The 12,081-nt window shown below is 37.3% G+C and overlaps 1 protein-coding gene across 5 annotated transcripts in view; it reads right to left on the bottom strand.

The window, feature by feature from the left end:
* Positions 1 to 12,081, bottom strand: part of KDM4C (lysine (K)-specific demethylase 4C) — a 443,327-nt gene that overhangs the window by 115,313 nt on the left and 315,933 nt on the right. For all 5 annotated transcript variants that reach the window (XM_011969889.1, XM_011969890.1, XM_011969891.1 and 2 more), the window contains exon 17: positions 9,821 to 9,929. In XM_011969889.1, the coding sequence (XP_011825279.1) occupies positions 9,821 to 9,929 (109 nt within the window). The remainder of the gene's footprint in view (positions 1 to 9,820; positions 9,930 to 12,081) is intronic.

The following is a 12,081-nucleotide window of genomic DNA, read 5'->3' as shown; positions in this document are numbered from 1 at the left end:
TATTATAGCAGGTAGTGGAAGTGCTTTCAAAGTGTATTTCCTATCGTATCACACAGAATGTAAACAAGGCACATGTTCAAGAATCAAAGACTTATTAAAATTAACCATTTTAAATTTCAAGGACCTTCTTAAGTGAAACTGGCCTTTTTTTTTTTTTTAATGCCAGGTGCATGGCATTGGAGAATATAATGGTTACTAATGCAATTTGATGCCTTGGTTTGATGTATGGTAAGTGCCAGCCATTTTCAACAGTGAGCTGCGGCAAGCTTGTACAAGCTCCTGAGAGTGACTGCTAGATCTTCGAGAATTTTGAGAGCTGGCTCACATATTGGTAGTTTGAAACTGGACATAGTGAGAGTATTTCAACCAATGAAATCTGCAAACACTACAAATAAGGGGCTTTTTTCTCCTTTTCTAGGAGAGCTGTTTCTTATTTACTGCCACATCAGTAGCTTCACCAGCCGTTGCACTTGCATCATTAGCCTAAAATTAAATGCCTTAGGATGTCTGAAAAGGGCTTGGAAACAGAGTCTGCTGATCACACTTTGAGAACCACAGTTCTGTTCCAAACAGTGATTTGTCCCCCAAAGGCAAAATGGCTCAGCCAAGATACCATAGCAGACACTGAACTCTTCTGACTGCTGGCCCCTGTGCTTTCAAAGAATCCCAATTCCTTCTGAGAGGCTGTCCAATTCATTTCCTCTACAAGAAGGGAGAAAAAGCCAGAAATGGATGAGAGGGTATCCTGGTAAATAGCAGTACTCATGGGTCACAGTCATTCCCTAGGCCCCAAACTGCTTAAGACTCCCAGCTGCATCATGCGAGGAAATGGCATTTTTAGCAAAACTGTCCTGAACAAGATTGCTTTTCAACGTGCAATCTCCGTGCTCAACATGAAGCAAGAGCTGTATTTCTGAACTTCTGTTTTAGAGAATATCAACCTATTCATCGTATGGTTTTCAGCAATAACTGCAGGGGAAGTTGGGGAAATCTCAGATTTTTGCACAAGAGCCCTTCTATGCCCTGCTCCCTTGGAGATGACAGAACACTCCAGTTTAATGGGATTCCATTCAAAGAAAATTCCTGTAGTTTACAAACTGCCCAGAGGCTGTTTAAAATACAGTTATGTTCGTAACAGTGTTAGAAAAATAAAGGGGAAAAAATCACTTAAGAGAATAATAGCTAATACTGCTAACGTTCTTTGAGTGCAAACTCTATGTCAGACTGTTAACGTTTTCATTTCATCCTCACAACCACCATAGTTTACAGATGAGCTTCAGACGGTTAATCTGCATAGCCAAGGTTGCCCAAGTGGAGGATACAGGGCTCAGGCAGTCTTAACCCAGAGCCTGCACTCTCCATCTCAACCGAAGGGAGGCTTCTTATAATTACGTGATCTAAAGCGTGATACAGATGAATGCAAAGAAACTTTGATATTGAGATCAATAAATCCAGTCCATGGCTGGCTAAAACAGTCCTAGTATCTGTGTCTAACCAGGAGCTCATGTTAAAGACCTCACTTAATTGTGGGACCACACCTAAAATATACCACAGTGAAATTATAACTCCAAGTATGAAAATGTTCTCACTTTACACAAAAAGCTTTTTTTGTGGATTTTTAAAACATACCCTTCTGAGGAAATGAATAACCTAATTTACATTAAAATATGAAACAAAGAAAAGTAACCAAGTCCTGACCCCCTTCTTCTCAGAAAAACAAAGAATAATGAATTCTTTGTTATACAACAATGACCGTACCTTTCCAAAACTATAATCTCTCTGCTTTCAATCACTGTTGACCAAGCAAAACCCTACAGACTGTTTACAGTTGTCTAACAGCTGCCTCAGTTTGGTATGTGTTTGTTGGTATTGACCCAGGCAGTACCAGAGTGAAAGGAGTGACCCTGTCTCTGAAACTCCAGCCTGGCTCACTCACTCAATTAAAAGATCCATCAGTAATCACTACTCACACAGACAAGATCAGAAAAAACTGGACCATTCAGCAATGCAAGTAAGAAAATAAGAATATTTTTTCACAACACTCTTTAATCATGAATTATCTGAAGTTCTACTTATCTGTCTAATAATGTTTTTAAAATTAGTCCTCAGGAAAAAAATGACTTCAAAACTGAAAATTTAAAGGCTCCAATCAATTTCCTTTTGCCTCACAGTTTTTCTCTCAACAGATAAAGAAAAATCCATAGTAACAAGATAACATTTCATGCATTTACACATTTCCTCCTATAGACATCTACAGCCTTCAGAAAGTATATTATTTGTAGTCATGCCCATCTGACATTTTCCATTTTACTCAAAAGATTTTATGGTTTGGTATTACAGCAATATACAAATTTGACAGCTTGCAATAGGATCTAGTCCCTGTAGCAAATCATTCTGACAGTTAAGTACTATACAGCTACTAATGTACTATTTTTTTTGCACTACACTTATTTAAAAACCTTACAAAGTTGGAGACATGTGTATGTTGAAATCCTGAAGAACATTATCTTAATGATGTTATATAATTTTATACTGGCCGTATTAAATAATAGGACACCATATATCATACCACAACCATCTCATCTGTAGTATAGTATCTCTTACTCCTCCTATAGAATAGTTCACTATTCAAAGCACATTTTGTGCACATTAACATTACTGATCACTGTTTAAGCAATAAGTTTTCTCATTATTGTCAATGTTTATTATTTTCTTAGAACTTCTCCGTCTTTAAAAATACCTGAGCCTGTGAATAAATTGGTACATGAGTTAATGTGGAACATAATGACTTTTTCTGATTGCCTTTACAACACCACTTCTTTTCTTTTAGCATGATGAAAGATAATCAATGTCTCTACATTTCCTAAAATGCATTAACAGAGGCCCTGTCAAATACAACCTTGATTCCTTTAGAAAGAAAGCCAAGTTGCTCATGAACATTGCTGTAACATTAACTAAATAGAACTCTGAGTGATCTCACAGCACAAGAGGCAGAGCCCATCTTTATCTCTTAATAATTCTATTTTTAGTATTCAGTACATCTGATAACATGAGTCAAGTTAGCAAGAGAACATGCGCCTTCGTCTAAGAAACAGGAAGCGTGATTGTATTTTTCCCTTTTGATTCAACTCTTGAGATGGAATATCACAGTGAAACTACTCTATTTTCAGAATTGATGTACCTTTCAAAACTATAATCTTTGGCTTTCAGGTTCACTATTATTTGCCTTCAGGTACAAATTTTAAAGTGTACAGAGGCTTCTAAGCAGAATAGTATGGTCTCAGCCAGATACTGAAAGGCTTGTAGCTCAGTCATCATTGCAGTGTAAATTCCTTTTCAAAATAATGTTCTTCATTCAGAGAACACTTGTGCCTGTGCTTCGTGCACTTGTCAAATACAAATCAGAGGTCATCAAGTGCCCAGGGGCAAATTCTGCTATTCCAAAATTCATTTCTCCCTCTATTTGCTTGTAGAAATAGGATTTCAAATGTAAAAATCCTAGAAAGGAATAAAGATACAGAAACCAAAGGCACCATGCTACACCACTGTGAGGACAGATGCATTTGTGACCAATGAACGATGCCAAGTTTTTTGTTTTTGTTTGTTTTTTGAGATGGACTCTCGCTCTGTCGCCAGGATGGAATGCAGCGGCACGATATCGGTTCATTGCAACTTCCGCCACCCGGGTTCAAGCAATTCTCCTGCCTCAGGCTCCCGAGTAGCTGGGACTACAAGCAAGCACCATCCACACCTGGCTAATTTTTGTATTTTTAGTAGAGATGGGGTTTCACCATGTCGGCCAGGCTGGTCTCAATGCCAAGTTTTTTTATGCAATGACGGCAATCAAAACAGACATCCACTGCACTGAAAGATGTGATTTAGTATTTAAATATTCATACAACAGCCTATTTGAAAACTTTATCTCCAAATAGAGTATTTAAAACTAATGGTTGCATTTAGGGTCTGCTACAACTTCCTAAGATTTCTTAAAGCCCACAAACCTGCTTTGCTAGCTTACTTACAAAAATACCACAGATCTTTAATTAATTTAAGCTGCAGGAAATGATCAATGTATACAATAAACATTCATGGTAAACATACAGCAACTACCAGAAATCCATACTATATTTTTATTCCTTTTGCTAGATTTTTAAAATGTACTTCCCTTAAATTTTATAATGAAATCTAAGATTTTTACGGTGATCTGCTTCCAAACCCTACCGCCTTCTTCCTTCTGTGTGATCATACTACAAAAACATCATTTGTTATCTCTAAAGTCCCATCCTTAATTCTTCTTCCTGACCATTTTTAAATTGTAAAAACAAAATAGGCCATTCTGTCTTAATATGTGTTTTATACATCTCGAGGTTTCTTTGTTTTTGTCTGTGCACAATTTTGCTCTTCTTCCAGAGATTCAGTTATGACTATGGCCAATCAATCATACTAGTAGAGAAAACAAGACAGAAAGAAGAAAAGGAAAAAATTCTGAATAAATTCTAAATCTATACCACCTGGGGTTAATTCTTTTCTTTCAAGTCCTCCAAGTGCCTCAGGCACACCAATCACCTGTGACTTCACACAAATCCCTAGACGGGCTATCCCTGAAGCACACTTACATGGGAAGAAGGAAATGTCCTCAGTAGCCTCCTATTGTACTACGAAGTGCCAATCCTCGCATATTCTTTTGGTGAACAGAGAAGGTGCTGCAGGGCACAGGAAAGGGGTTTGCAGTAATAGGACTTGCCGTAAGGATTACTTTTCCCATACAGTGAAGTCATTCAGAAGCAAAGCGATTTATTCTAACGGGCAGGTAATAAAAATACTAAGTAATATAAAACCTGCATTAAATATCAGAAGAATCCTGAAGCTGACAGGGAAACTGGTTCTTCCTTTAGGATTGGTTCTTCCTTTAGGAAAACACACATTAAGACAGAATGGCCTATTTTGTTTTTACAATTTAAAAATGATCAGGAAGAAGAATTAAGGATGGGACGTTAGAGATAACAAATGATGTTTTTGTTGTTTGATCACACAGAAGGAAGAAGGTGGTAGGGTTTGGAAGCAGATCACCGTAAAAAGCTTAGATTTCATTATAAAATTTATGGGAAGGTCATTTAAGGATATGACAGTCCTTAGCCCATTCAGCTAACTTTTCATTTCTTAAGATTTGTTAACATTTTTATTTCTTCCCTGTAACAGGATGACTCTACTTAACAACCTGGTAGTTTTGGATAGCAACCTGTAGCATTTTTTTAGCTGGGCAGCAATTACTTTAATTACTCCACACAAAAGTGAAATATTGTTAAAGAAAAGGAAAGAAAAAACAAATTTAATTGGATGGAGATCACTACAGCCAAACTTATTTTTCATTAAAATGTTTTAGGTTTTTAGAAGTTAATTATTAAAGTATTTAAAATTGGACACAGAAATACAAGAAAACAGAATGTCTTGAAAATAAGTCTAATGCCATCATTGTTGTCCATTTAATTGTATGATGAACAAAGGCCACACCCGTGACATTATCAAGCAAGGTGGTTGGATGAGCTAAGGATCTCCATGAAGCACACACCATTTTGGGATCAACAAATCCACAGAAGAGCACCAAAAGACTTGTTTTCCATTTGTCGTCATTTTTAAAAAACTGGCCATTATACATAAGAGGAAAAATCTGCTCAAGTAAACAAATCCTTTCCTGTATCCTCCACAAAATTCTCTTTGCACAAATAATTTAACAGAGGAGCTTTTCAAAAGTTGTAGGCTGAAACTCTGAATAAATAAAAGACTAACAACAGTGTTACCAAAATATTCAAATATCGCTGCATAAATTCCAGTATTTCATATTCTAGAAAGACTGCTAACAATGAGCATTTTAAAAATAAACAGCCTTCATATATTGGAAGACATTTTAAACTTACGTTTACTCACCAGTCATTCTATTAGCCTCTTGCAGTTACTAGCTTTTACTACTGTTGTTTATTACTTATTCAGAAAAACTCTAACTTGCCCCAAGGGAAAGCAGCTCTTTTTATACAGCTAAATGAAAAACTAAACTAAAAAGCTGTCCTTTGGAATTCAACACTTCAAATGCATCACGAGCAGCACTTTCGATGCCCCATTGCCATCCCTTGGGCTAAAGCACCCCAGTGTACAACAATCTCTCGCTCGTGCGCTCTCTCTGTCTGCAGGTGTGGCCAGAGCCCTGGTGAGGCACTAGAGAAGGGAAGTGGCAGTTTAAGAGCAACGTAAGAAACTGGTGCAGCAGCACCACCTGGTGGGTACTGAAGAGATGCAGCCCTTGCTGCTGCTTCAGGGATGAACCACTTGTCCACTCGGTTTTCAATCCCCAGCTGACCAAAAGTTCCAAGATCAGAATTTTCAACCAACAAGACGAGTACTGCATGCATGTTTCATAGGCTCTCTGGAGTACTGCTGGGCTCTACAATTTAATCATATGTCCCCTATGATGCAGATAAGTTAAGTAATGCCTTGCTCTAGAGCAGTATGCAGAGACGTGTGTGAATTCTCTACTGTTACATTTAAAGGAGAAACCGTTGAAAGGCACAGGCCATTTGTTATTGTCTGCTCACACTTCTCCAGCCACAGTTATTTTAAGCCTGAAGCACAAATAATGAATAATGATTTACTGCCTTTTATTCATTTCATAAATATTTACTCAGTGACTATTATGTGCACATACACATATATCACAGAATTTTAATCTTAGGTGAAACTCTATTAGTATTCAATTTGGTTGTTCAATTTCTACAAGAACAGGTAATGTTAAATTGCTAAATCAGACTATATGATTAATAAGTACATAGTAGCTAATATTCACATGTTACCAGGCTTTATTGCTTTGCTGACGAAAAAGAAATTTCGATTTGAAAAAAGAAAAAAATTCCAGGATTGTTTTTCAAAACATTTAATAATTTCTGTTCTGTCAGTCTTGAATTCAGTTCTTCCAACCAAGATATTCTGTAAAAATGGCAAATATTGAAAATGTTCTCTTTCTGTCTATATGTTCGCTGTAGACCCATGGGTTCTTAAATGAGGGTGATTTTGCCTCCCAGGGGATGGCTGGCAATGTCTGTTTGGTGAAGGATGCTGGAATCCTATGATGCACATGACAGTCCTCCACAACAAAGAATTATCTGCTGTAAAATGTCAATAGTGCCAAGGCTGAGAGAACAAAAACTGTGTCTTATTCAAAAATGTACACTACATGGCAAGATAAGTGATAATTGTTTGGTGAAATAAATTGATTATGATATCTAAACAATTCTTACTATTTTCCAGTTGTATGAACAGGAAGGCAGAGTGGACAGTCGAGTTCAGAAAAGGAATGCCCACAGCTCCAGAAAAAATACTGGAACTGACACTAGCAGACACATATATATTTATGAAATAGGCAGAATAAAATAGCTTACCTGGACTTACTTTGGCCTGGATGAAATACCACACAAAACTACTCTGCTTTCCTGCCGGCCATAAACTTGTTAGATTACCATTTAAACTTCAGAAGAATGCCTATGTCAGGAAAGTGTACCCTTAACAACATACAGGCAGAGCATCCTATTCCCTGGAAAGGTGTGCTTCATTCCCCACATAAGTAAACTGTATTATTCAAAGCCAGCCTCTCTGAGTCTGATCACCACGGAACGTCAGTGAAGACTGGGGCACAGACGACGGACTGCAGTGGACTCACAAGGATGATGATTCCTTCCTGAGGACTCTTGGTGAAAAAGAATCCAGACTTCTGGTCATTGCCCCTGTCATACAAACTGAGTAATTCTTCCCCCCAACTGAAGTTGCTCCTCGTATTATTATTCTACTAAAGATAACGACTATAAGCATTTTGATGAGGATCATTCTAAGAAACTTTCCATAAATATAAAATTATATGAAAAATAATCTGGTCTATAGGCTGCTATTTTCATCCAAAAATATTTCACAGATCTCAGTTTGTATCTGTAACCACAGCTCTATGTTATCATTTGAATAGACTTTAGGTGATCCGACATTCAGTTAAGACATGCTCTTCTAAAGGTACCGATCACTTGAGGATGGAAACGTTTCATGAGAAACCTGTGATATGCGCGATCAAGATGAAGCACAGCATTGTGAGGAAAGCGACAAGCTTCACCATTCTAGACATAACAGCCTGACTGTAGATGAAATAATCCTGCTGCCCTTCCCTGCTGTTCTCTCAAAAACCCTTTGGGACTGATGCAGGTAACGTTAAAGATTTAAGGAAATATTTATGGACTAGAGAAGCCAAGACATAGGCCCGTGGAGGCAGGCTCAAGAGCAGTGACTATTCCCTCTGAGGGTACTGCACTGGTAACAATACAGACACAAAGGTGATTTTAAAAGGTGGTGATAGGATTTTGACAAATATATATTACTTTTATAATCAGGAAAAAAAAAATTGAAATGTTAACATTTGTTAATATTTGTCACACTAAACATTAAATTATTTAACATGTGGTAGTTCAACTGTTTTTTGGATATCATGTCTTACAGTCCTAATTCTTACAAACCTTTTGTTTGTTTTTTGGTGTCTTTTTTTTTTTTTTTTGGGTAATCTGGGTATGAGATTTTAAGCTTTCCTATGGAAGTCCAGGAGCTGAAGAATTATACTGCCTTCTTACTTCTTCTGACAGTCACTGTGACCTCTAGAGAGCCATTTAAATGCCCCACTCCTTTCCATTTTAGAATACAAAACTTCCAACTACACATGCTGAGCATCCTAAGCCCGACACTCACATCAGCCCACAGCAATCTTCAGTTCCGTGAAAGGCCCACATATTTCCTAGTGAAGTGAAATTCTTGATGGAGGTATGATGGCAAATAACAGTGTTCACTTTCACTTCTCAGAAAACAAAATACAGGAGACTAGACTGAGTTCCTGCAAGAGAGGCCCAGAGATGGCACACCCAGCTCCCCATTGGGGAAAAGAACAGTGGGAAAACAAGCAACAGTCAAGAAGAAAGAGTCATAGCGATGGTGCCTGAGATGCAGTACAGTGGAAAGACCTTCAGTGGAAAACAAGGACTCAGGCAATTCTAGAGTTTTAGGTCCACCTGTAAGACGTGCTCCAATACATTAAGGTCATGCAGTTGTACTCTGGGGAATGTTCTAATTAGGTATATGCAATATAAGGGTCTAAACTAAAGATCTGTTGGCTCATAATTGAATAAAACTACAAAATTACTTCAATGTTAAAGACAATAAAGGCCTATATTTTCAATGAAAAACACTCTTAACAGAAACCAACGGGAAGATTTTTACACAGTCTCTTACAAGTCAGAGAGTTTGGCCTATTAAGTGACTTGTACCTATTCAAGAGTGAGAAAATATTTTCGTAAAAATAAAAGCCTCTTTATTTCTCTGTGTGTCTCTTCTTGGAGAAGAGATAATGAAGTTAGGTTAGATACATTTTGCTAGATTAAGACCAACCAAAGAGAGTCAAGTGAGAAAAGTGAGAAAAATCTAAACAATTTAGTTAGATGGCTCAGCTCCAATACTGACAAATCTTACCAGATAACCTATAGTTTGAAAGTTCACATTAATTCAGGAAAGGTATTACTATCTTTTTCCTCATTTCAGACAGAATTTGAGGAAGGTTATATGCAGACTTACAATATAACAGGAAAAGATTGTGTAAGAATAAATAAATTTAGGTTAAAGGAAAATAAGGGTAGAAAAGTAAAAGGAAGCCAGGAGAAAATATATCTTGGGAATGTGTGCATTAATGGAAAAATTCAGAACTTGAAATTAACACTGATTTATGAGATAAAAAAGAAGCTTTGCCACTCACCAATTTTAACCTCTGTAAAGGTATTCTGCCTACATCTATTTGTGTCCTTTCTGGGACATTAGTGAATCGAACTTCTGGGACCGCAACGGCGCACATGACATGGGCCCACCTACAGGAAAGGAGACATTAAACATAAACAAAAGTTCCCTAAACTTACATACTTCAACTTGGTGATGCCAGTTCTCACAGATGGGAAATACACAGATGAGCAAGAAAGCCAAAAGCCTAAATCCATCACGAACAGATTCCGAACTGTAAACCTGCTGAATGATACCTGGACAGACTCAGTACCACAGCTGCCCAACAACATTGTGCCATGAAGAGCTGGTAAAGGCCCAGGACTCTATTCTATCAAAGTGCATATATTTTTCTACACTTGATCTGCAAAACACTGAAATGTAGGTTTCTTATTTCACGTGATGCTGGAATATGCATGTGCTTAATGTACTTAAGCTAATCAATATGTGCCAAGAGATTAGTTCAATTAATAAAAGGTATGAACTGAGTATAGCATATAACCTTTTTAAATAATACAAATGTCATGAAGCAAACTTGTTCAAGTAGCAAAAGTTCTCCAAAAGAATTAATGCTAATCTTTAATTATATTGTTTCTCGCTGCAATCTTACTATAATCAATGAGACCCAGAGACAAAGAGAAATGAAGTTTATGTTGTACCCTGGTTTCCTACTTTTTTCACTTTCTGCAAAATGACAACTTTCTCATTAATACTATTAAATGTCTCATAAATGTTATATCCCAAAATAAATGTAAAGAATCATGAGGCTTGAAGAGATCTTGAAAGAATTGTCAAATCCATCAACATATTTTTAAGCCAAAGCATATTTACTTCACTCAAACAGCATCGGACTCTATCCTGTCTTTCAAGACCACAGGAAGAGAAAACAAGTATCAACCCCACCAGGGCATTCTTCCACACTGAAATAAATACTATCATTCTATAGAAAACACTATTTCTTTTTGTTGTGGTCCAAGCACAGAAAGAAAACTTCTTATCACCTGTCTTTATACAGGAACCACCTAAACCATCTCACAGTATGGCATCCAGTGCAATATCCAAGAACTAGTGAAGACTTTTTAGTATAGTGCAAATCATATCAACCAGGACTGTGGAAGAACATCATCTTTCAAAAATTAAGCAAACCCTACAGCTCCTTACAACAAATTTCATTAATGTAATAATGATAAATACCTTCACTCCTCCTTCCCAGCAATCAGAAACATGTGCACATGTAAAGAATTATGCTAACTCCACCATTACATTACACCAGGAGTCCTAACTCCAGTGCCCAGGGGGCCAGGCGGAATGTAAGCAAATACACATATACCAGGAAATCATGGTGAACTGAGGAGTACCTGCCCCACTGACACTGGGTTCTATCCCAACTTGTTATTACTGCCTTATAGGGATATACAATCATTTGCAATTAAAGATGAAAATCTGGATTTTTAACGTAAAAATCTCTCAATTTAAAAATTTTAGATGCAATTTATAAAATGGTGCATGGGTCCTACAAAACATATCTTGGACCTGAATCTGGCCCTCAAGTGCCAGCCTGCAAAATCTGCACAGGTTATTTTGATATGTCTCTATTCCAGCATACCCTGTAATAATATGCTTTGGCCACATTTTCAATATTAAAACCTGGTCATGAAAAAAAAATAAAATCTATGTAGAACAGTCATAAAAACTAGACTGCCTTCCTTTTATGTTCACTTGTGACTCTCTTTCAAGACTCTCTTCATATTCTCCACCTCATCCCTTTAAATCTTAGTATCAATGTTTTCTCCCAATCTTTTCTAATTTAGTACACTTATATTCTTGTTAATTTGCTAATGTAAAAAGTAAATGGTTTTGTTTTATCATCATTGTTATGACTGAATTATCTAAAGATCACAGTTTCACGTTCTTGGGTATGCCCTGTGTTTGTTTGTTTGTTTGTTTGTTTGTTTGTTTTTTGAGATGGAGTCTTGCTCTGTCACCCAGGCTGGAGTGTAGTGGCGCGATCTCGGCTCACTGCAAGCTCCGCCTCCCGGGTTCACGCCATTCTCCCGCCTCAGCCTCCGGCCACCACGCCTGGCTGAAGGTATGCCCTGTTTTTAACAGACCAATAGCATTCATCATATTAAACACCAGGATTCTAATGGCACCTGGATGGTATGGGCTACCTTCATTTTTAAAACTCTGTAAGTAAAAGAGGGGTTACTTTTCATGGCTTCAAATACAAAGAACAGAAGCGTA

Source organism: Mandrillus leucophaeus, unplaced genomic scaffold (assembly GCF_000951045.1).
Source record: "Mandrillus leucophaeus isolate KB7577 unplaced genomic scaffold, Mleu.le_1.0 Scaffold92, whole genome shotgun sequence".
In the NCBI taxonomy this organism is placed as follows: Eukaryota; Metazoa; Chordata; class Mammalia; order Primates; family Cercopithecidae; genus Mandrillus; species Mandrillus leucophaeus.
The sequence above is the reverse complement of the archived record's forward strand: the minus strand, read 5'-3'. Positions and strand labels throughout refer to the sequence as shown.